Here is a 25,057-nt window from a genome sequence, read left to right on the forward strand (position 1 = left end):
TTGAATGTCTTTTAACGAAGCCTGGAGAGAATAAATCCTGGCCGACATCTCCCCCCAGTGGACGGAGGAGGCATTACCATCTATGTAGGTATTACGTCTCTGATGTGTCAGAGGGAGTCAGGGCGAGTCTCGACTGCAGACATCGTCGATGCGCGCAGGATGCTCATCAGCATGACAAGAAACCATCGCTTTTCTCTTGAAGGTTAGACATTTGTGTTTGTTTCTAATTCCTCGTATTATTATTTCACGGTTTCTCGAGGGTTTTTGCTCCCGGATATGAAAGCTGTCTCAAAGCGAGAGCACCGCCTCGCAGCGGGATCACAATAATACGTGTTTTACAGTCGTAGCAAAAAACAAATGAATAAAATAAAATGTGTGCAGCTGATTTGTTTTAAATTTAAAACAGTGCTAAACGAGCTGTGGGTCACAACCCGCAGCGCCGTGCTGCTGCCTCCCTCAGTGAGCATCAGCAGACATAATGACGCAATGTTTGTTATTATTTGGTAGTGTCGGTGAATGAGCATATATCCACGCTTTAAGTATGGTGTCAATAGGCCTGTCATTGGCTAAACCTTCCATAAATAGATTTGTAGTGGGAAGCTTCGGCCTGTTGTTTATTTCCACGCAGACTGCCTGCTGAATAACACCCAGCTTTCTGCTGAAGCCTGAAAGAGTGTGTATCTGATATTATGAGGTTATATGTTGGGGGCTTTTTTTTTATAATGCACTGGTTGCATCCAGTGTCATATTTACTGCTTTATGAAGCCAGAGTCCTCCCTGATGTTCCCAAGGGGCAGGGAAAGGATTAAATTTGATCTTCTGAGCCACTCTTTTCATAACAGAGCAGGCACTGGGTTCTTTGGGGATTCACTTCTGTCTGCCCTTTCTGTCCTGTGCTCATGTCTGTTTCAGAGGAGTATTTTTGATTGAACAAATCAGATTTGCCACGTTCTGCCTAGTGTGTTGAGGGAAATCCATGACTTATTCTCCCGAGAATCCATTTGGTTGAAACATAACCTAAAGCAGTTCATCTCAGTTGAGCTTCCTTTATAATTCTCAGTTCTCTGAAGAAGACTTCTTTTTCCCGCTTTCTAAATGTTCTCTTCATATATTCTCGTCTTCTTCAATCAGTTTGATCAGAGAGCATTTTACGGCTCAGCTTCCATGATTATTGGTGCATCCATGTGCACGTGGCTGTGACAGACATTTCCATATGCCAGGTAAGCTGATTGTAGACCAGATTCAAGGGAGAGCAGCGAGGCACAGGCCAGCTCTGGACTGAATCTGAATCAATAAATGGAAATGAAGAAGAACATTGAGGTTACAGAGGGACAAGGGAAAGGAAGTTGGCTTAAATAACAAAAAGAAAACAAAAACAAAAGAAAAACACAGGATTGATCACAAAGGGATGAGGAGAAGGAGGAGAAGCTGTGGAAGCGCTGCAGTGCAGCCGGTGCTGACAGCACCTGCAGGGGGTGAGCCGCCAGACCAACAAACTGGGACACATTTGTCTCCAAAGCATCCCAGTGGACTCAGGAGCTCCCGAATCTCCGCACTCTTACTACACACCATTTCACCTGCTTCCCTGCAGCATGTTCACCATGTTTGTTGCCACACTGTTCAGCTAGAAAACAGAAACAGGGTCTGTTTAGTGTGTGATTGGGGTCAGATGTCACCTTCAGGACAGCAGCTGGATTTATCCTCTTGCTCAGTTTAGGATGACGATGAAGAATTAGCTGACGCGCTGTCTGACTTCATCCCTCTGGTGCAGGACAGAAACTTGCATTCATTTTGACCATTATCATCTTCTTCAGCTGAACTCCAGTAAAACCAAATTAACATTGCAAGATTGTTGTTGTCATCAGCTTTGGTGGATGTTTGAGATCTTGGAGTGGACTTTTGCTTAATACACTGTTTCAGGTAGTTTGCTTTCAGATAAAATATGCATAAAACCACCTTTACTGACAGCAGCTATACAGCGAGGTAAGCTGCACACACTTTTAACGTCAGCATAAAATTATGTCAAAGAGAGGAAATCAGCTACTTATACACTGTGGTCATCCCTGAGACCAGAAACAACCCATTGGTGTTCTTGGGTCATTAATCCAATATATGTTTATTGGTATCAGTATTTATAACAGCTGTTAAAGGAACCTTCTTTTTTTTTCAAAGTTAAGAAAAGATGGGAGAAACACCCTTCACCACACTGAGTGTTGATGTTGCATAGTTCATCCACCAGAGGGCTCCCTGCAGCTTCTCTGTTGGAAGCAGCCTCAGAGCGTAAACGAGTAAACAAGTAAATAAATACAAATAACAAATGTTAGGTGAATTTGTTCATGTTTTGTGACTGAACAGAAAAATATATCTGATATATTATATGAGAACATCAGTAGAACATCAGTATCTACATTTTTTTTTATCACACGTTATCTTTTGGCGTTATAATCATCACGTGCTTTCAGCTTGCCCTGGTGAACCTTATAGCTTCAGGGCTTTTGCTCGGCCAAATTATGAATCCCAAGATTGTTTTTTTTCTCTGGAGGAATTATTAAAGATATTTTGCTGAGAAAAAATATTTATCGGTTTCAACTAAGCATTTGCAAATGAATAAATAAGGGCAAAAAACAAGTAAGTTTAAACCTTGCAGTACATACTGCCAATCCCATAAGTGGCTTCATAAAAAAATAATCAGGCTAAGCTCCATAAAGGGCCAGACAAAGAGAACATGTTGGATATTTACGGTGATGTGACTCAGAAAGACCAAACCGAGGCACCGCACAAGTTCATATATGTAGAAATGAAAAGGTTTCTAATCAGTTTGCTTTGAGTTGACAATGTCTTTGAAAACTGTAGTTGCTCCTGTGCACTCTTCATTCTTAGGTTTTGCAGGGATCTAAAGAAAGAATAACCGTGTTATTAATACGATTAGCACTCATACTCACAATACTTCTACTACTGCTAATAATAATCTGACCATTTTCCTGTTAATATAAAACATATTTGGTTTTGTAAAATTTCCAGTACCGACTGATATATGAAGTGCAGTTCATAAATCAGTCCAGATGACAAAGCTGTTGATGTTCTCTCATGTTGTACGCTGCTCAAACAACTTAAAGGAAGACTTTTTAATCAGAGTACTGCATGAAGTCTGTTAACATCTGGGATACTGATCAGGTTATTTAAGTAGCAGACAGCGTTGTTAATCAGTTTCAGCTGGTTTGGTGTTAATGAAATTGACAACAGGTGCATTAAAGATGCAACAATGAGACAACATCCAAAACAGGAATGGTTTTACAGGTATACTACTGGAATTTTTCCCCTCCTCCTTATTTCTGACTGGTTTTTCACTGGTTTTTGCATTTGGCTGGGGTCAGTGTCGTTACTCATAGCATGAAGTGCTATCTGGACCCTACAGAGGTTGCATAGGTAGTCCACATCAGTATGTTTCCCAGCACAATCTCAAGAACATGGAAGAGATTCTATAAGACAGGCAGTTACTCTAGGAGAGCTAGACAGGGCTGCAGAAAGTCGTTAACCTATCAGCAGGTCTGTTGTTTGCTCCTTTGTAGAAGGAGGAACAGAATGAGAACTGCCAAAGCTACAAAGTGATGTCCAACAGGACACAGTGTGAATGCCTCTGACTAAACAATCACAATCAGACTTCATGAGGGTGATCTGAGTGCCTGACATTCACTAGTGTACCCTGTGCTCACTGCTCAGCACTGTGGAGCCACATTGGTACTTTCCATATAATACTGGCAGATCCACCACTTGTGTGCTGTGCTTTTAACAGATGAGAGAAGGGTCTGGAGAAGCTGTGGAGAACATTATACTGCCTGTAACATCGTTCAGCATGAACAGTTTAGTGGTGGGTTAGCGGTGGTCTGGGGAGGTATATTCTTGGAGCGACGCAGACCTCTAAAGGCTGGGCAACGGCACATGACTGCTATTAGGTATCGGGATAGAGTCGTTGGATCCACTGTAAGACCCTCTGCTGGTGCAGTGGGTGCTGGGTTCCTCCTGCTGCAAACAGTGTCTGGGTTCATGTGGCTAGAGAATGCAGCTAGTTCCTGGAAGGAGGTTTTGGTACCATTGATTGGCCCCCATGCTCACCTAACCTAAATCCAGTAGAGCACCTGTGGGACAATATGCTTCAGTCCATCCAACACAGTCAGGTTGCACCTCAGATTGTCCTCTGTGATGCTCTGGTCCAGATTTAGGAGGAGATCCCCCAGGAAACCGTTCATATTCTCATTAGGAGCATGTCCCAACATTATCATGCATGATTTCAAGCACATGAAGGCCAGTGTATTACCACATCTTAAATGATAATCAGAAGTTTTTTCGAGTGACGGCATTACCTGGTTGCACACAGCTTTCCCGTAGCGTATGAAAGTGGCAAAGTGCTCGCAGTTTAGAGTAAAAAGGTTATATGGAAGGGATTGATTGAGAAGGGCGTCACGGCGTAGCCTCATATCCTCAGGTGCTGAAGGTGTGAAGGCATGGCGATTGTTACTGACCAACGCATGGGCTCCATGTGGGACATTGACCTCACCAACAGGGACTCTGCGAATCTTGGTTTCTCCAAGGAGAAGGTCCCCACATACTGGCATGATTTTTTGCAGATAAGTACGAACAGTTGTCATTAGTTGCTTCTCATCTTGGAAAAAAAAAGGAAACAAGAAATGTTAGTGTTATAATTTGCCTGTTTAATGAATGCAATGAACACACATGTTTTACTCACCTGCAACCGCAAAATGGATTACATGTCCATCGTCATCATAGATGGCCCAGTGCGAATATCCGAGTGGGTAGGAAAACTCAATCAAGTCTCCAAATTTTGCAGTGGATACAATGTTATCAATCTGTGTTAATAACAGTTAATAATTAGAATAAAAGAAGCAAGTAGTGACACATCTCCACCCACTACCACTCCCCGTGTACCCAGATAACAGGTTCAGCTACATTACAGAAAGTGGCTGACACATTTGTTTTTTTAGTACAGGCAATCTGCTTGTCAGAGGTAAAACTTACCCAGTTTCAGTCAGCATCTGAATACATTTAATGTTGCAGAACTATTATACTGTATTTGTATTATTTGCCAGACAGGCTGGTTTGAGTTTTTCAGAAAATGCGGATTTTCTGGGATTTTTCCATACAGCTGTCTTTAGTGTTTACAGAGAGTGTGAGCGGTGGTTCCCTGTTTCAAAGTAGCGGTCAAAATACTTTGAACTGATAGAAAGGCAACAGCAACTCAAATACCAGCAGAGGTATGCAGAAGAGCACCTCTAAAGGCACAACACATAAAACCTTAAAGGAGATGGGCTATAGCAGCAGAAGACCGCACTGAGTAACAATCCTGTCAGCTAAGAACAAGAAACTGAGGCTAAAGTTCACAGAGACTCACTAAAACTGAGAAAGAGAAGATGGGCAAAACGTTGCCTGATTCAGTGAGTTTCAACTTTTCCTCCAACATCCGGGTATTAGGGTCACAATTTGGCATAAACAGCATGGAAGCATGGATCCATCCTCCATAAACCAACAGTTCAGGCTTCTAGTGGTGTAATGGTGTGGTGGATCTTTTCTGGCACACTTTGGACCTAAGCACCAGCTAAGCACCGTTTAAACACCACAACCAGCATGTGTACCCAACTACTGAAAATAAATCTGGAAGCTCAAATCATCTTAAACTAGTTTCATGAACATGATATTGAGTCTTCTGAACTAAATGTTACGAGATTTCAGTCAAAAGAGCATCTTTGGGATTCGGGGACACCTCATGGATGGAGAACTGTGTGACGCTATCGTGTCAACATGGACCAAAATCTCTGAGAAATGTTCCCAGCACCTTGTTGAATGGCAGGAGGAATTAAAGAATCAAAGCAGCTCTGAAGGTAAAAGTGTCCAGTCAGTATAGATAGATAGAAACTTACCTGCTGTTGATAATTCATGGCTGACTCGCAGTTATTTAGGTTTAAAATGAGAACTCCTGCAGCTCTCCCAGTCTGGTGTGTTTGCTGCGCTACTACATTCAACAATTAACTAACAATAAAGTAAAAAACAAAGCAATTTCTGTCAAGTCTCCTCCCAGTTCCACTCCCCGTCAAGTCAGTGAACAGGTTCAGCTGCATTACATCAAGTGGCTTTTCATAAATGAGCTGATCTAGCTCGAGGCGACCTGCTGAAGTTCAAACCGAGTGAAAAGGAGTGAAAAGCTACTTAAATAATGGTTTAATTAAATAATGTAACAGGATCCAAAGGAAGTCTTAGTGAAGCTTACCACCAAATTCCCACTTCATTTTGTGTGTATGGATTGTAAATTGCTAGTAAACTTTACTTGCAATTTACAATTTACTTACTTATTCTACTTCCCACTTTTCTACTATAGCTATACTATGAGCTGTGACAGATGTGACAGACATGAAGGTTTAGACTGCTGGTTGGATTTATAAACATTTTAAAAATATAACCCTGAAGTTCAGAAAATGGAACCTTCTGTGTGATATAGCAGAAATTTGTGGGGAAAAATGGGGAAAATTCACAGCATCAAATAGCATCTTTTGCCAAAACAGCAGCTGAAAAAGTAAAAACGTAAATATTTAGTAAGTGATTATCATTCATCACTTCTAATGATGATTAAGTCTTTTAATTGGATTGGAAAGTGGTTGTTTCAGCACTCGTTCCAGCCCCACATATGTGAACTGAGTGTATCTGATGACCGTCAGACAGATGAAATGAAGATTATCCTTCGCTCCCTGTGGCTTTGCATTAGATCCTCTATTGGTTTCCTAGAGAGCTTCCCACAATGCCCCAGGCAGTGGCGATTACAGCGTGCTAAATGCCAACCCCACTGTCAATGACTCCTACACAGCCTAATGAGGCAGAGCATCCATGCTGTAATTGTCATTTGTTTAGATCTCACATGAAGGTGTGAAGACAGGAATTAAACTACCACGGAGAATCACGCTGACTAAACTGTATGTGTGTGAGGTGAGTTCTAGCGCTGTGCGTGTGTGTCGCCGGGACGCCGCGTTTTCATTTGCACGTGTCGTGTGACGTCAGAGAGGATTCATGTGTAAAAATAGACTTCCTTTGCAGAGGTCTTCACACATGAATGGACAGAAACACTCACACACAGATGTTCTCCCCTCATCAGTGTAGCATCAAATAAACAGCAACACACAGAGACAGATGAACGCGTTGATACGACCCTCGTCTCTGTGTATGAGGAGGCAGTGATCGCGCTGAGCAAAGGCAGGTTGTATAGTTGTGTAAGCAAACATATACCAGAGAGGTTAACGGAGTCTGACATCTCACAGGAATTTGAAGCAGCTCATCGGACCACTTGCTGAATCCTTTTCATTTCTTTTAACATTACACGTTTGCTTCATGCATTTCTGGCATACAGTATTCCTTACCGAGGCTTTTTGCTTTCAAATCTCTTCTCCTCTGTCTTTGCTGAAAGGAGAGCGCTTACTGCAGAAAACAATATTGCGACAGTGTGTCAGCTCACAGGACAAAAATAGATATAGAAACAGCTTTAATTACTTGCACACCAGAAGAGACGTGTACTCACTATGGAGAACTGTGTCAGCCCTCTTTTCTAAAATATTTTTCTAGGAAGAGGAGGTGCTGTGATTTACTGAAATATGTGCAGCGTTGATCAAAATCAGACAGTATTTTTCTGAATCCATCCCTTTTGACAAGATCCTTTGAAGTGATCCTAAACCACGACAGAGCTTCCACCGTGTTTTACAGGTAGCGGTGGACGCTCACTGTCCCTCCTCCTGCTACCAGTGAGCAGCACATGGATCAACTGAAGGCAGATGCATCTCTCAGGCCCTGTGTCATTCTTTGCTGGATTTTTTCCTGTTTCTTAAGGACATGACTTAACATTGCTTAACAAACAAAGAAATCTTCCTCTAAATATTATCAGGTACAAAGACCGGACTGAAAACGAATGAAAAAAGGTCCAAAGAAATAATTTGAAAGGCTTCCTCAAAGCCTGGTGAACAATTGCAAAGTTGAATATTAAAATAAAATCTGGATCCTTGTGAATAAACTATAAAGAAATGAGGGATGGCTTAAAAAACTTAACTTAAAATACTGACAATGCTCTATTTTTTTAACCATATGTTATTATTTTTGTGGTTTCACTGATTTCTTTAAGCATTTAGCCTGAATAAAAATTGTTTTTCAGACTGAAAGTTAAAGAAAACAGTTAACCCAAACAATAAACTTATTACTAATCATTTAAGAAAATAATTTCCAGATTAACTGATAATAAAAAATAACCCGTGAATGTAGATCCACGTCTCCAACAGATCTAGATCAGCAGTGGTTTAATCTTTTGTCTCTTTCTGTTAGTTGGAAGAAGATGAAGTCAGGGGGAGATTGTTAATGTTGCACTGGAGCCAGATCTCCTCTGCTGGCACACTTGGCACAGCTTTAGTTTCCTGCTGTAGTGAATAATTTTGGCAGGTGCAGCGTCAGCAGGAAATCAACAAACCCTACGTGCTGTTTCTTTTGTATTGTCAGCCCCAGTGAAATGGTGATTGTTGTATTTGCAGTTAAACTATGAATAAAATGCTATTAGAGTGAAGTAAACAGCATTGTTGCTATTAAAACCTGATTGTATAGTGCAATTATCAGTGTACAGACCTATCACTTGATTTAGACAAGTGCATCACATCTACAAGCCAGTTTTGTGAACGTGGTTTGAGAGGTTGTGGAGATTATGAGTTTTTCTGTTACGTCTGTTTTCTATGTGAGCATTTCTGATTTTCTTTACCTGACTCCCTGTTCCTGTGTTGGTTATTAGGTTTGTCTAAAACCAGGAAAGCACGAATAGCATCAGGACGTCAATTCAGTGTGCTGCAGTGCTGTTTTTTTTCTACAGCTGTGTGAAGTCTCACTTTTTCTCTCAGAAAATGTTCTCGCCGCCTATATTAGCACGTTAACATGGGGATAAAAATATTTAGAGCAATGACACAGAGTTGCAAAACCTACAGCGCCGTTCGCCTCAGAATGAAGCATCTGTGGAAACATCATCGAGCTATTATTAGTTATTCATCCTTTAACCCTGTGAAAAAAAAGAGGAATGTAACCGGATTTTGAGCATGTGTGCTGCAAAGTGGCTTCCTTTATGTGACTAACTGCGAGCACATTGCTATTTTTCGGAGCTCAGCTGCTGTCGTGATGATGAGTTTGATGTCAGTATCAAAGAGCTGAAGATGTCCAGTTCTGTCTGATTTGCCTCGTTTTCTTTCTTTCTGTCAGGTTCCGCAGTGACAAAAGTGTGACTGCTCAGATCCACACGCACACACGTCATAAGAAGGCTTATGCAAGAGTTTTGACTCTGTTCCTGCTCGACATTGTTCTGCTCTTCAGGCCTTTTTTACTCAAAAACAAAATCCTCAGCCCTGACCTGAAACCACCATGTCTGGGAAGGAGCGCAGCCCCCGCCATCGGCCATGGTCGGTCTACCGGGCTAATACGTTTGATCTCTCTGCTGAGATGATGGGGTTGGCTCTCTCAGGTAACCAAGTAACTGCTACCATGGTAACCTTACTTCATTGATAACAAAACTGTAAAGAGCTTCTGCTCATCTCTGTTTCGCTCTCTTCCCCACAGGCAGCAGTCAGGACCCAGATGAGCCCGTGCTGGAGTTCAGCGTGGGTATGTTCAGGATGTGTTTGTAGATATTGTTGCTGCACCTTACTGATGCACCAGACTGTTTATTATGTTCTACTAGAATTAATATGGTAGTGTTCAAATTATTTTATTTTGATCGATCCACAAATGCACGAGCATTTATGCAGCTAATGCTTGATATCAGAGTCCCTGTAGAAGCAAGACTCACCACTCAGCAGCCATCTTGGAGACACCCATAAGCACTTCATTTGGCAGTTAAATTAATTAGTTACAGCACAATAAAAATCCCCACAATAAGGAAATATTGAAACTTTTTTTAACTCTTAAACCACATATCATCTTCCACTGCTGTCTCTGGATTTTGTCTCTGTTGATGTTCCTTAATCCTCTAAAGCATATTAACAAGTCACAGTGCTGCCAACACTCCAAAACCAAAAACTCATTTATGCATCATATGTCTGCAGCTATCTGAAGTCCACAGCTGGTTAACTCTTCTCGAATGCACTGTTTGGGTGTTTCAAAATGATTCCTTTGACATAGGGATGCATCATCCTACAAAGCTACACTAATCTGTCATTAAAACTTTGGAGTAAGGTGCTGCTTATCCTCAACTCTGTGCAGCATTTAAGCATTTTTTTTAGATTGTCCCACTGCTCAGCATAAATTGCTAGATGCAGTGAGGCAGACATAGACAAAAAACAAACCTTTATTTAGGATGATTTGAGAGGCCAGAATTACAAAGTCTGCAAGATGGTGAGGAAGCTGAAACCCAGAGTTAAGATAACAAGATACAGGTGAACATCATCATAGACAATGAGATAGACGAGGAAGTTAAATGAAATAAAGTTAAACACGGAACACTAGAGACAAGTATCAAAATAAAACAGGAAGTGAAACATAGACACATGAATGAACTTAAAATAGTGGAGTTGACACAGAATGGTACAGGAAAATACTGAGGAGCAGTATTAAACTGAAACTATGAACCAAAGATTTAATACACATGAAAGTCAAGGTGAAAAATGATAAACAACAAGGAGGAGAACATCTTGAATAAGAACTCTATATCCAAAATACTATCTTTGTTTTTTTGCAGTGAGTTTTCAGCTCACTGTTTTCAGTGAACGCTGATAGTCAGCTAGTTAGTGAACATTTAAGAGCGTTTCGCATCTGAAGAGCCAGAAAGTTCCCTAATAAGCAGTAAGAGAGCAAAAAATAAGACAGAGAGAGAAATGAGGCCAGAAACAGAAACTAAGGGGATAATAGTTCAGCAGTTTTAAAAAAATATTTTGCCTCACTACCATTAACTGGCTAAAAATGTTTAAATATTCTACTTTAAAACATGATGATTTGACTGCGATGCTGTGTTTTTGTTTTTTCATTCTCAGTCAGTTTAAGAAAAACTCATAAACATGATGTGTCCCCATAATTACTGGCTCCTATTTATTTTTTATCCACTAAAGAATTACTCAACAGCTGCTGCTTGTCAAGTACTAACTACTCCAACATACTATATTTAAATCCTCCCATTGCTACAGATTACAGACCATCCCACTGTTAAATCCCCCAGTTTGTAATCGCCTGTGTTTAAATGTCCCTGCAGCCTGCAGTGAGCTGGTGACTCCTGCACTGGACCGTAAGCCGACCAGCTTTGTGGCCGTCAGCTGCACCACTCCGCCCCAGGCCTTCTGGACTAAACACGCTCAGACTGAAATCATAGAGGTATGCTACCTTCTACCTCACTGTCACTTCCTGCCTGCCGTTGGATGCTTACACAGCCTTTTCCCCTCGTCTCTCTGTCTTCAGGGCACCAGTAACCCCATCTTCCTGAGCAGTATAGCTTTCTTTCAGGACTCTCTGATCACTCAGCAGACGCAGGTCAAGCTTTCAGTCTACGACGTAAAGGACCGCTCACAGGGCACGGTAACCCCCCCACCCCCGCCAAGACAATTTCTTACAAAGTCAATAAACTGTCTTTAGATTTTCCATTGCAAAAGTAAATAATGCTCTTCTTTAACAAATCCTTCGTAGTTGATGCTCATCTGGGTAGAACCCTCTAAATCCTTTCGGTTTGTGTGTTTTTATGTGACAGATGTACATGCTCGGCTCTGCCATGTTCTCCGTGAAGGAGCTGCTGCAGGACAAGCACCACAGACTGCACCTGACTCTCAGGTAAGAGGCACGCAGAGCACAATGTGACTTTTCTGTGTTACGAACTGCAGGTCGCATTTGGGTTTTTGGGGACGTTGCACTCACTTGGTTATCGCTTGATTTGTCAGGTCAGCGGAGAACGAGCGCGTGGGCAACATCACTGTCATTGCCTGGCAGATAGAGGAGAAACGTGAGCAGAGAGCTCCTGTCGCAAGATTACAGAGGGGGGATACTGTTAATGGAAGGGTAGGAATTCACAAAAATGACTTTGGAATGAGACTTTGTTTTATAGTTTGTGGCAATATTTGAAATTAAAGTATGAAAATGTATTATTTTTTGTTAATTGATACATTAAGACAATTTCCTGTTTTACTTTTAATTTTTTCCTGATGTCAAAGTACATGAAACATACCAGGAATAACAGCCACGGGCTTGTGAATGTGCTTGAATTCATTAAAACAATATAAAACAATTTTATTGAACTTCCTGCTTTTTCTGACTTTTTTGGTAATGTAAAGGTCAGCAGCACATCCTTCTTTATGCAAACATTGTTGTTTATGTGTGCATCAGATGGTTCTGCCTGTGGATGAAAGCCTAACGGAATCCATGGGCATCAAATCAAAGTCGTCCTCTTTGTGTAAAGATCCGCTGCTGAAGGCTGGTGAGTGAACTCTTATGTGAGCTGTTGCTACTCCGAGTTATGGGAAAGTTTCACAACCAGTAACATGTAGTTTGCTAGCAGTAACAATGGCAGTGCTCATTTATATTTTTCCTTGTTTTAGTGTTTGGCGGCGTCATGTCACGGACGTACCGTTTCCCCACTACGGATGGTAACCACCTGCGGATCCTGGAGCAGATGGCAGAGAGCGTCCTCTCCCTGCATATTCCTCGACAGTATGTCAAACTGCTGCTGGAGGAGGATGCTGTCAGGTATAATGTGAAAGATGTGTTGATGCTTTTTGAAGTGATGTCAACGTCTAATAAATGCGAACCTTTTAAGAAAGCGTTCTCTGCGTGCTACCATAGACTGTATATAAAAGATGGACGTGGTTCCGTATTGTCGCCAGTTGGTTTGTGGATTTTGAAGCCTCTGGTTTAGTTTTTACCTTCTTGGCATTTTGAAGCTGTAAGTGATCACATTTGGATAGGAGGCTGGATCGCTAAGCTATCAGGTGAAACTAGCATGTTTGGTTGGCACATGCTTCTTGTTTGTACAGTTAGCTTTTACATTTTAAATACTCCACAACTTCACAAACACGTGTAGGAGCAGAGATTCAAATTAGCTTAGGTGATGCCTAGTAAGCAGATGTTTTGCCATCCATCTATCTGTGTACCCACCAGTGTTGGTCAAGTTACTTGAAAGAAGTAATCAACTAATTACTGATTACTTCCCCAAAAACGTAATCCCGTTACTTTACTGATTACTTATTTTCAAAAGTAATTAATTACTTAGTTACTTAGTTACTTTTTAAAAACACGATTTACAACCTGAAGAGGTGATAAAGCGATAGATCTTTCAGCCCAATTCTACTTTTTCTACATAATCCATCATACAAAATGTAATCAAATGGAAAAGTCTCTTTTTTTAAACTTGTTTTATCAGTTTTAATCTTTTAACTTTATGCATCAAGCAAAAATTTAATTATATGCAACATACTCTGACTTGAATAAATTAGTTTAACATTTAAACCTATTTTCTACACATTCCAGCACATAAAATAAAATATTTTTTGTGTTTACACTCAGTCTTTCAAATAGATGCAAGTAAAACACAGCAGAAAATAAATAAAGTCAAAGACTAGCGGTCCTGTTGCGCTATTTTCACCTGTAAAGCAGGACTACGGTAGGCGGAGGTTTACCCTGGTGCAGGTGTGCTGCGGTCAGTTGAAGAATCCACGAATTTCTCTGTGAATTTCCCATTACGTCGTTGCGCACTCGGTGCTTGCTTGGAAGTTTAGGGGGTTTTTCGCTGTAAAAAGAAGTTTTCTTCCCACGCACGATGGACGCTAATGTTTTTGTCACTTTTTATGGAATCAAACTCAAAGTAAGGTCAGTACTTCCACGCTTTAAACGCTGCACGCTCATACTCTCTCCCGCACTCGATATGTGATCCATTGTTGATCTGCACACAGCTGTTGTCACTAACGGCGCACTCGCTTACGTCACTGTCATGAGACATTCTTGCAAAAAAAATCACGGTTTTAGTAACGCAGTAACGCAGCGTTCCTACGGGAAAGTAACGGTAATCTAATTACCGTTTTTGCAATAGTAATCCCTTACTTTACTCGTTACTTTAAAAAAGTAATCAGATTACAGTTACGGCCCATCTCTGGTACCCACGCATTGATCAGTGAATGATTTTAAGCCAGTTTATTGGTTTCAGTGTCTTTGTTTGCAATGAATCATTTTGTTCATGGACTGAGAAGATTCTTGATTGGTTTAGTTTGTCTCCCAATATCCTCAGTCTTAGAGGCTATTTCTGTGTTAATGCCTCCTAGCAACTTAAGCAGCTTCTTTCTTTCTTTCTTTCTCCCAGCTGATCTCTTTTCTGGTGAGCTGCTGCCTCAAAGCAGCATTTTCTGCAGCCACCTCCTGGTTTTCCTTCTTTGAGTCTAGAAGGGCTTGTTGCAGGCTGTGCAGCATGCTGTTGGGAGCATGTGCGTGTTGCTGGGCAGAAAAATCAGACTCATTTGTTTCAAGTGACTGAAAAACACAAAGTATACATCTGACAGGTAAAAATACTGACCCATCCTAATGCTGTAAACACTCAAAAACATAGGTCTTAACTCACACAACTGAACCGTTTTAGCTGTTTCAGTAAATACAGTCACTCAACACTGAGAACAAATATTAGCAAGCGTCTGTATAATAGTCACAAGGTTGTGTCATACAAACTGTAGGTAAATAAAAAGGCATTCAGGCCTGAGATGATGCAATAAACTGTTACTTCGCCTGTTGCATTGTCGCTTTTCACAGACAGTGTAGACCTGCTGAAGTCAGAGTACTGCTTCAGTGTTTCTCCTGGTTATTTTCTTCAGTCTTATTTCTGTAATTGTTCAAATGGTTTGATTCTGGTTTGGACTTCAGACTGTAATTGATGGAATTCTTCACAATTTTACATCAAAATGTTATTATGTCCTGTTTGATTGAGGGGATCAAAGTGCTGTAGTTGTCGTAGCAACCCAGTTTGTTTGCTCTGTGTAAGAAAAACTTAAACTTGTACAAGTAAGTTAATGTAATTTATTTTTTTTAATGGTCATATTATGTAGCCAGCAGTACCTAAAGCTATGTAGCGGACACAATCGTCTGCACATATAAAATGTAATCATCCACACAAAATAAATTTTGCATTCACGTCTGAAGGCTGTAAGTAGTGATTTGGCTTCAGCTTGATGAATTTATATGAATACATCTCTTTTTATCCCCCTTCTCTAAAAATGCAGTAATTTGATGCTGAAGTCAAAGCAGTCTTTTAAGATCACAGTTTGTTTAGGTCATAAATATTAAGACATGAAACAAAGCTATTTAATACAGACACTTGGGGGGGAAAAATCTGATAGATTCCAGTTTGTGCATGTAAACAAGTAGTTTTCTTTTCATCTGATACAGGTTTCCCTTGGGCAGTGTTATTAGAAAACATTGCACACATTTTGCAGATGATACACAGTAATATGTAAGTATCATCTATGATATGCAGATAATGCAGTAGCCAGTCGATGCAAATCACTTATTTAACTACAGGCATGTCTTAAAGACATAAATGCATCCTGTGATTTTCTTCTGCTAAATTCAGACAAGAATGACGTGATTGTACTCGACCCTAAAGAGTCAGAAAGATGGCGTCTAACTAGATACTTACTCTGGATGACATTACCCTGACCTTCAGTAACACTGTAAGAAATCCTGAAGTTATTTTTATATATCAGGATTTGCCCTTCATTGCACACATTGCACAAATATACAGGGCTGCTTTCTTTCACCTATGCAATGCTGCTAAAATTAGAAACATCCTTTCTCAGAGTGATGCAGCAAGAGTACTGACAGGGATGAGAGATCGTATTTCTCCTATATTTGCTTCTCTTCGTTGGCTCCTTCTAAACCGACGACTGAATTTAAAGTCCTTCTCCTCACAAGGTCATCCCTTAGTTATACTGCTGTATCCTCAGACTGCTGCAAGACTCCCCATATGTTAATATGCCACTGCTGTATCCTCTCTTTGTTTCTTTCCCCTCAACCCCAACTGGTGACGTGACAGCAGATGGCTTCTACTCCCTGACCCTGGTTTTGTTGGAGGTTTCTTCCTGTTAAAAGGGGATTTGATTGTTGGGGGTTTTCTCTCTGATACTGTAGGATCCGGGGTACTTGTGTTTGAGCCAATAAAGGTGACACAGGTCATCCCATATAAATTAGTCCATGTAAATTACTAATTACTGTAATTTATTTATTTGTGGTGTTATTTGCTCCTTTAACTTTGCATTCTTATTGTGTTTTTGTTAGATTTGTGAAGCTCTTCTAGATGCATCTTACTTTTTTTTTTTTTTTTACAACCTTTTTCCCTGTCAAGAAATGACACTTATGAGGAATCTAACCAAGCGTGTACTTTTCACAGATTGTTTCGATTAAATAATAACTGCTTGAGGGTAAAACGCTGCTTAGTACTCCGAACCCCAAAAATGGCAAAGGTTAGAGAAAATGGTTTGAAGAGATATCCGCAGGCTTTCCCTTAATGGTTGACTTTAATGTCTGTAACTGCTTTACTGTTATGTTCATTTGCTCGTTCAGTTTATAACTGAATGAGCAGCACAAAACGCACTCTGTGAGCTGCTCCGTGCGTCAGCTAGATGCACTGATTGTTACTGCATGTGCAGGGTGTGCGAGCTGGAAGAACTGGGTGAGCTGTCTCCATGCTGGGAGAACCTCAGGAGGCAGATCATTACTCAGTACCAGACCATCATCCTCACCTACCAGGAGACCATAAGTGACCTGCATGAATATAAGGGTTAGTTCCATAATATACATTGTAAAGGGCCATCACACTGATTTTAAATGTCAAAATTAGTCTTGCACAATGTGACCAAAATGTATTGTTTTACAATTGGGGATGTTTCCTGATGTCAGGAAGTAAACAGCATTAACTCCCCTAATAAGATAAATGTTACAACATTGAAAATATAGCCTTTCTGACATCATGTACAGCTGTTAGCGGGTTTTAATCATTATTTTCTCCATCTTCCTTACACAGAATCACAAACAACTGCTTTTTCTCATTTCTGCTGCCCCACAGGTCCGTCATTTAAGTCTAGCACCTTGAAAGCTGAGAGGAAGTTGGAGTTCATCCCCACTAACCTACATATCCAGAGGATGAGAGTACAGGGAGAGTCTGGTTACGGTACGAATTTGTCCACAAATGTTTAATGCATGCTTTCTGTAACTTAATATTCACGTTTTTCATGGATTTCCTCCCTTCTTAATTTTATTTTCTAACCTTTAATCAGACCGGACGTACGACGTAGTAACTATTGGTGCGCCTGCAGCACATCATCAAGGCTTTAAAGGCTGCGGTCTCCGAAAGCTGCTGCACAAGCTCGAAGAAGCCAGGAAACAGTGAGTTGTTTGAAGCTTGCGTGAGGATTTGGTGGTTGTTTTTCATTTGAAGTTTATAACAAACCTTTTTTTTTTAAATTCAATCAGAACCCATGGAGAGGAGGGGTAAGGTTCTCTAAATCCTATTACAAGCTTTAAAAGTGGATAAAACCAAACCACACTTGTTTCTCAAGTAACCTCTTTTTCTTTCTTGCACACGCATCAATGCACACCTGGCTCCAGCTCTAAAGCAATGGCGTACCAGCCTCAGGATGTTGTAAAAGCAAAGGAGCTGATTGGTCAGATTAACACTCTTAAGACACAAGTGTGTTACTACACTGAACGTCTGTCCCGAGCTGCCAAGGAGCGCTCAGCCAATGCTTTGGAGAGAACTCTGGCCATCCTAACAGAGAAGGTAAGACTGAACTGCAGGGATACTTAATATGTACAGTACTGTGCAAAAGTCTTAAGCCACCATATAATCATATAAGATTTTCAAAAGTGCTATTTTATGCCTGTCAAACAGTGTTATATTTGGCATATTGAAAAATTTAACAAAAGTAATGGAAAGAAATTATGTGTTTGGTGATTAGTGCCTAAATTTGCGAATTAGAATCAGCTCTTCAGTTTTATGTTATATGTAAACACAACACCGGTTCATCCCTTGATTTATGTTCCTTTTTTGTGCTTGAATGATTAATAGGTCAGTGTTAATGGGCTTAACAACCAAAAACACATTCATCTGTCAACAGTCAGGTACAAGGACTGGACTGAAAGTCTCCAAAGAAATACTTTGAAAGACTTTCAGAAAGCCTGGAGAACTATTTTTGAAGACCAGTTAATAAAAATTGCAACATCAAGATAAAAAGGTCATTAGAGTTAAAGATTCATTAGAATTAAAAGAAAATACAGGAAAGGATTCTAAAAACCTGACAAACTAACAAGGACTGAGGGAACTCACACAGATTAAATCCACACCAAGCAGAGAAAAGCACAGAGTAAAAACATAAAAGGTGACGTAAAGAAAAAACCTTCAAAATAAAACAGGAAGTGACTGGAAGAGACACACAGGAGAGGGCACTGAAACCACAGAGAAATGAAAAAATAATAAATGAATGATGTTGCAGATTACAGCCAGTGCACTAGCACTATATATCACGACAATGCTGACAGCACTGTGACTGCCAGGCAACCTCTGACTCACACAAACACAGACTGACCAGGATGAAAAATTAATTCAGTTTCATTTTATTACCTTTAAGAGCCAGTTAATAAATGTTAATGTGTTAACGTGCTTTCATGTAATGTCTGTAGTGTAACATTTCTCAGTATAACTTATCCGTCTCCGTCTGTCCTGCACCGCTGCTCCTGTAGACTCGTCAGCTCGTGACCGTGTGCGACTCCAAGCTGCTGTCCACAGCCATCGTGGCTCTGGCAGCAGCTCGCCCAGAGTTCTCTCAGCAAAGCACCCCGTCGCCATCCTCCTCCCTCTCGCCCTCCTCTCGCTCTCCGTCCCGCTCCCCCTCTCGTCACCCCACCTCGCCCTCTCGTGCTACCACCTCACCCTCTCGCCACACAGCTCCTCTGGAGGGCAGTGAAGGGACTAAAAACAAGCGCGCTTCCATGCAGGCAGATTTGCATGAAGAGGAGTGGGTAAGAGAGGAGTCCATCTGCCACTTTTGGTTAATAATGTTTTTTATATGCATGTATATATGTTTGATTTGATTGATGGTTATTTGTGCAGGAGAAGATTTGGCTAAACGTGGATAAAAGCTTGGAGTGTGTGATCCAGAGAGTGGACAGGCTGCTGCAGCGGGACAAACTCCAGAGTGACAGCAGCTCTGAGGACGTCTTCCTGCTCGCCAGTGACGAGCCGGGTAACGCTAAGAAAGGTAAACGCACGTAGACAAGATTTTTGCATGAATCCACGTACTGAGTGAGCTCAGCCGTCTAATACGAACAAAGGTACAGGTATAAACTTTCAGGAGTCTCCAGACGTCATCATCATTATCATCCCTCTCAACTATCCTGAAGCAGACCCTGGCATGCTGTCTCAGTCATGTTAATCATCTCTATTGTTTAACAGCTGAAATAAATCTTTAAGATACAAGTCCAAGTGGAAATCTGTCCGTATCCAAACATTTTTATGTTCTCTCATTTGCAGAAAGCAGCCCAGAGGTTGAAAAGTCATCCCCAGGTAGGAGCACTGTTTCCTTTACGAACAGTAGGTACATGAAAAAGTATCACAGTGCAAGAACCGATGATTAAAAAGAGGCAGAGTAGATTAAAAAACACACACAACTGTAATTAGAAGGAAAAAGACATCACATGTAATGTCACATGTAAGCAGATCTTTAAAAGAGGAGGCAAAAACACGGTGTCTTCAACATTCTCAGTCTCAACTTTGGAACAGCCAGGAGTGCTGCAGGACCTGAGGCTGCTAACTGGTTAAATAAAATGTTTCTGCTACATAGCCTGGGCCCAGATCTAGACCTGCTTTGAGAGTGATCAGTATTAAATTAAATGATAAAAGCCTATAGTGAGACTGTGGAGAGAGCCAGGATAGCAGCGATGTGATAGTTTCTGCAAAAAGCAGCAACATCTGATAGAATCAGGAGAGATCTCTCACTTTTACACTGATGTTTGACTGATGCAGGCAAAAAAAAAAATTTTCTCTGTAATTCTTTTGTTCGTCCTCCAAATTATTGCTATTTTTAAATAAACCATAAAAAAGAAAGATGTTTAATGAAAACTGCACAAATCATTTTAAATTTGCAGACACTGTGGGGTTGTGTGTATAGCTATTACTTCAGCCATTTGTTCAGGCTATTTCAGGATTTCTGATAGAAATGTCCTCTCAAATCCCTGCAGGTGAGTGGAGCGACGCCCTGTATCCTCTCCTCACCACGCTGACAGATTGCGTGTCTCTGATGAGCGACAAAGCCAAGAAAGCCATGGTGTTTCTGCTAATGCAGGACAGCGCCCCCACCATCGCCATGAGCCTCACCCTGCAGTACCGCCGCGACGTCGTCTTCTGCCAGACGGTCTGCCGCTAACTGCTATGACTGTTACATGTACAGTGCATGAAACCCGTGCACGTGTAGGCTTGGACGTTTGTCCTTACTCAACGATTGTGATGTGTGCCGTTTACAGCTCACCGCTCTGATCTGCGGCTTCATTTTGAAGCTGAGGAACTGCCTCTGTGACTCAGGCTTCCTCAGGCAGCTGCACACCATCGGCCTGCTGGTGCAGTATGAGGGCCTGCTCAGCACTTATGGTAACTTTGTTTGTGCATGTTTGTGTATATAGAAATATGTAAAATCACAAAAGACTGTGTGCATCTTCCACTAATGATCTCCATGAAATTACACAGAAAATATTGTTATTATTTTTAGTAAAATTATTTTTAAAGCATTGCATTTCAAATAATAATGAGAATGAAAAAACTATAATTTCTATAGTATAATTTTTTTAAAGGTAGTAGTTGACTTAGGATCTGTTTAAAGGTACAAAAATTCAAAAGCTGCTGAAAAACTAATATAAAACTGGTTACAAAGCTTCCTTTAGCAAACTAAGTTTTGTGGTTTTTAATGTCTTTTAATATTAAAAGTCAATCAGAATTGACTCCCTGTCCATGCCCTGATTTTGTTCTTCCTTTGCCACATAAATGAAGGCGAGGAGCTGGCCATGTTGGAGGACATGAGCGTCGGAGTGATGGACCTGAGAAATGTCACCTTTAAAGTTACCCAGGCAACTTCTGGTTTCAGCCCCGACATGCTGCCGGTAATTACGGGGAACAGGAGCGGCTTTAACGTCAGGGTCCCGATGCCCGGGGCGATGTTTGACATGCTGCCACGAGAGATCCAAAACGGGATGCTGCTGCGAGTTCAGCCCGTCCTGTTCAACGTTGGCATTAACGAACAGCAGACTCTGGCTGAGAAGTGAGTCACTGAGACTAGAGGGCAGGAAAGGTAGAAAGAGATACCCATGTCAAGCTTGATAGGTCAGTCGCAAAAAGGCCAGTGAGCAGCACATTCGGCTTTAAAGCATATTTTTAAACCTCTGGCTGAATGAGGCTTGTTCACTGCATGGTCACTGCATAAATGTTCTCTCTTGCTAGACAACAAATTTAGATTTTTCTTAAAAAATGACTGTAAAGACGAGATTTTAAGTTACTAACTTTTAAAAACTGGGTTGATACATATGTGCGCTCGTTTTTATTGATGTTGCATTAAACTTTGAATGGCTGTGCTGGAAGTGAACCTCCTTCAGTACAGAAAAGCCAGACAGCAGCAGGCTATGTGTTATATTAATGAAAACTTTTAACTCTTAAATCATGCATGTGTGCAGGTTCGGAGACACATCGCTGCAAGATGTCATCAACATGGAAAGCATGACTCGCCTCAGCTCGTACTACGACCAGTTTAAAGAGGTCCTTCCAGAAGACTGTGAGTGAAATACATAATTTATTAGTGAGAAAAGTGTATTTTCCCCCCTTTTTTTTGTTCTTTGCTCACCACTCGTCCTCTGTCATCTCCTCAGGTCTCCCTCGCTCTCGTAGTACCACCAGCGTGCCCGAGCTGCTCAAACTGCTGAGCCAGAACGTGAACACCAAGAAGAACAAGAACGTGGAGATCCTGTGGCAAGCAGCTGAGGTAGACTCATCATCACTGCCTCTAATTCTAGCCCCTGAAGCGTAAAAGCTCTGTCTCCTTCTTCTAATCTCTTCCTCCGAATCCCCAAAGGTGTGTCGCCGCTTGAACGGAGTGCGTTTTACCAGCTGTAAGAGCGCTAAGGACCGCACAGCCATGTCTGTGACCCTGGAACAGTGTCAGATCCTGCAGCAGGAGCACGCCCTGGCCCCACAGGTCTTCTATCAGGCCTTGGACTGTATGCGCAGGTCAGTATCTACACCTAAAACACACTGGAAAAATAGTAATTTGCCAAAAAAGGGAAAAGAAAAAAAAAGTATGACTTCTGTCTCACAGCGAGGGCTGCAGGAGAGAGAACACCATGAAGAATGTGGGATGTCGTAAATATGCCTTTAACGCCCTCCAGCTTAAGGCCTTTCCCAAACAATACCGCCCTCCAGAGGGGACATATGGGAAGGTCGAAACCTAAGTGGACTCTGCTATTTGGCAGAAACCAAAAGACTGTAAGGGGATGAAGAAGATGGCGCCACACAAACAAAAGCACCAACACAAACTGGAACAGCAGCCCTTTGTTCTGTGCTTAGTCATTGTTAAGATAATAAATGTCCAAGTGCCAGTGCTCACTGTAGATCATTTTCTAGCAGACTCCCCTCTCCTCTCAGTAGTATTAGATTCAAACACTTTTCACACATACTTCACAGCCACAGTCGGCGTTCTGTGTTACTTCGTAGCCAGTGTGCAGACAGTGTTTGCTGCTGTACCAGTTGTAGCATCGGGAAGCGTTCAGTCTCTCTGGATTTATTTTAAGGAGACGTGCAAAAGCCTTTAGTTTTAGAAGAAAAAAGATGTGGCACACAGATGTATTTGTACTCAGCAGAGCAGCTTTTGTTGACGCTATCACACCATCAGTTAAGAAGTGAGACTGCTGATTATCTACAAAACATAAAACGCATTGAGCCCTTTTCAGACATTGGATTCCCACTGGCTTTACCTAGTGTGTCATTGACGCAAAAGTCATTTTACTTTTCATGTTCATCACATAAATCACTTCTTTCGGTTGGTCCCTTATCCCAAAGGGTTCACCACAGCAGGTAGCTCTGGATGTATGATCTGTTTTCTTTCCTGACTCAATTCCAAAGAGGAGTTTGTATCACCAGCTGGATGTGAATCTGAAACATTTTGCTTGGCAAGCACACATGTGTAAACCACCACACTAACAGAGCCTCAGACATACTGTGGGGGTAATAATCATTTGATCCCTTGCTCAATGGAGAGAGACAGAATATGAACCAAAAATCCAAAAAAAAACTCATAAAAAATTATAAATTGATTTGCATGGCAGAGCTTGTGTACCAGTGTGGAGATGCTGCTGTGGTGTTTTAGGTTGTCAGCTGAAAGGAGATATCTTCTTTTCTGAAGTCACTGTTGTGAACCAAAGCCTAAAACAACTGAAGTCTGCTGATTTCTGGATTCTGTCTTGGCTATTTCTTAGGCAGGAAGCCTAAGGTTCAGATGTTGCCAGACTGTAAGGAGTGCATGTCTGAAAGGGGCATTAAATTTATGTGCATATTGATCTGTGCCTCACCACAAACACAGCATGTGTGGTTCACGTCAAGCCAAGCCTAAAGCACTGAGGTACAATATAAATCCACTACGTAAAACAATTTCCATCTCATAGATTTTTGTCCTCTGTCCTACTTATTTTGGCAAATGACAGGGAATAATATGGGAACAGATATTAAGGTTTGTTCTTTTTGATCAACATATAAAGACAAGTTTAAAAGACAAGAGAAGCTAGCAAGATGTCACGGGATGCTAATGACCTATCTCCTGCTGTTAACTTTAAATCCACTCTAGGCAACATACAGGTCAATAAAGTTCATCAGAGCAAGCGTAGTCACTTGTAAGAGATGTTTCTCTGGAGATAAGCTGCTCAGCAGAATCTGCAGGAGTTGTTAAAATCAAAGAGCTTATTTTGTTTATTTTCCTTAAGCAGCCATCTCTTTGTCTTTCTACAAACACGTGAATATTCTGCACCACATCACTCCAATACAAGCACAGTTCTTTGACGAGTACGGCATATATCTGACACGACTCTGGCATTTTTATTGAAATGATGTCTTACCTAACTTCTGATGTTCTTCTGATGCTACACTGGAAGCATTAAAGGAGAACTTGTGGACAAATGGTGGGCTTCAGAGTGGTCCATCACTTTATTCCACAACTCTAACATGTCTAAGGAAACATTTCTGCAGGATCATATGCAGCGCTATGGTGGTTTGAGAGCCCTTCAAACTTGAAAAGGTTTTTATTGATTAAAGCAATGTGTGTCTTGGTTTTTCTCAGTTCTCTGAAAAATTATGCAGAAGTTCTTGATTAGAATCAGAAATCTTATTCGTTTTGCCTGCATGAAAAGATCTTCAGCTATATGTTATTGCAGCTGTACACCTCTGCAGTGATGTATGGGATATATGCAGTTTTGACTATCAATGAGAAGTTGATAAAGGTTTTTAGACTCAAGTGAAATAATGCATATTGCATTATTGTGATAACGAACACCTCTTTTGTTTTCTGTTTATTAGCTGTTTGCTTAAATTCTATAATGTGCAATACTTGCAGAGAAAGGGGTTTTATTTTGACCATGTTATTTATGTTCACATGGCTGGTGCTGCCAAATGCTGTTCTAGTTTCATCCATTGTTATCGAGTAAGTTATGACTTTGATCTGACCAGTTGTATGTGCAAACAGGATGAACAGGTACCAGCGACCTGCACACCACAAAGGTATGAACTGAAGCTGGATAATGAATAAAGGCTTGTCAATGGCAAAGTGGTGTGTCTGTGAATTATGCATTATGGTTAATTTATGGTACGGTGACATGTTGGTGCAGTGGTTAGCACTGTTGCCTGCTCCTGTGCCTGGGTGAGTTCTTTCTTGGTCCTCCCACAGTCAAAAGACATCCATTAAAATCCATTAAAAATTGATAGAAAACTCATATGAAGAAAAAGAGGTCTTTT

The 25,057-nt window shown here is 41.1% G+C and overlaps 2 protein-coding genes across 2 annotated transcripts; one reads left to right on the forward strand and one right to left on the reverse strand.

Annotated features, from left to right (window-relative positions):
- Positions 1-60: 60 nt before the first annotated feature.
- On the forward strand, positions 61-24,869 carry inpp4aa (inositol polyphosphate-4-phosphatase type I Aa). Its single transcript, XM_086266062.1, has 24 exons — positions 61-202; positions 9,280-9,538; positions 9,634-9,678; positions 11,258-11,376; positions 11,461-11,577; positions 11,747-11,826; positions 11,934-12,051; positions 12,376-12,466; positions 12,588-12,735; positions 16,674-16,804; positions 17,090-17,194; positions 17,301-17,409; positions 17,497-17,514; positions 17,632-17,803; positions 18,763-19,041; positions 19,133-19,280; positions 19,553-19,585; positions 20,260-20,432; positions 20,542-20,665; positions 21,062-21,329; positions 21,739-21,836; positions 21,931-22,043; positions 22,134-22,288; positions 22,377-24,869. Exons 2-24 carry the CDS (start codon positions 9,439-9,441, stop codon positions 22,507-22,509), a joined length of 2,877 nt encoding a protein of 958 aa, XP_086122188.1. The 5' UTR covers positions 61-202; positions 9,280-9,438; the 3' UTR covers positions 22,510-24,869.
- Positions 2,470-6,034, reverse strand: LOC147311364 (phospholipase A and acyltransferase 2-like). The gene is made up of 4 exons (XM_086266063.1): positions 5,934-6,034; positions 4,745-4,865; positions 4,362-4,660; positions 2,470-2,893 (listed from the first exon to the last, which is right to left on the reverse strand). Exons 1-4 carry the CDS (start codon positions 5,949-5,951, stop codon positions 2,810-2,812), a joined length of 522 nt encoding a protein of 173 aa, XP_086122189.1. The 5' UTR covers positions 5,952-6,034; the 3' UTR covers positions 2,470-2,809.
- Positions 24,870-25,057: the final 188 nt, after the last annotated feature.

This window comes from Aulonocara sp. 'chitande type north' Nkhata Bay, linkage group LG16, assembly GCF_057382095.1.
Source record: "Aulonocara sp. 'chitande type north' Nkhata Bay isolate Kocher_YH1m ecotype deep benthic linkage group LG16, A_spYH_male_GT1.1, whole genome shotgun sequence".
In the NCBI taxonomy this organism is placed as follows: domain Eukaryota; kingdom Metazoa; phylum Chordata; class Actinopteri; order Cichliformes; family Cichlidae; genus Aulonocara; species Aulonocara sp. 'chitande type north' Nkhata Bay.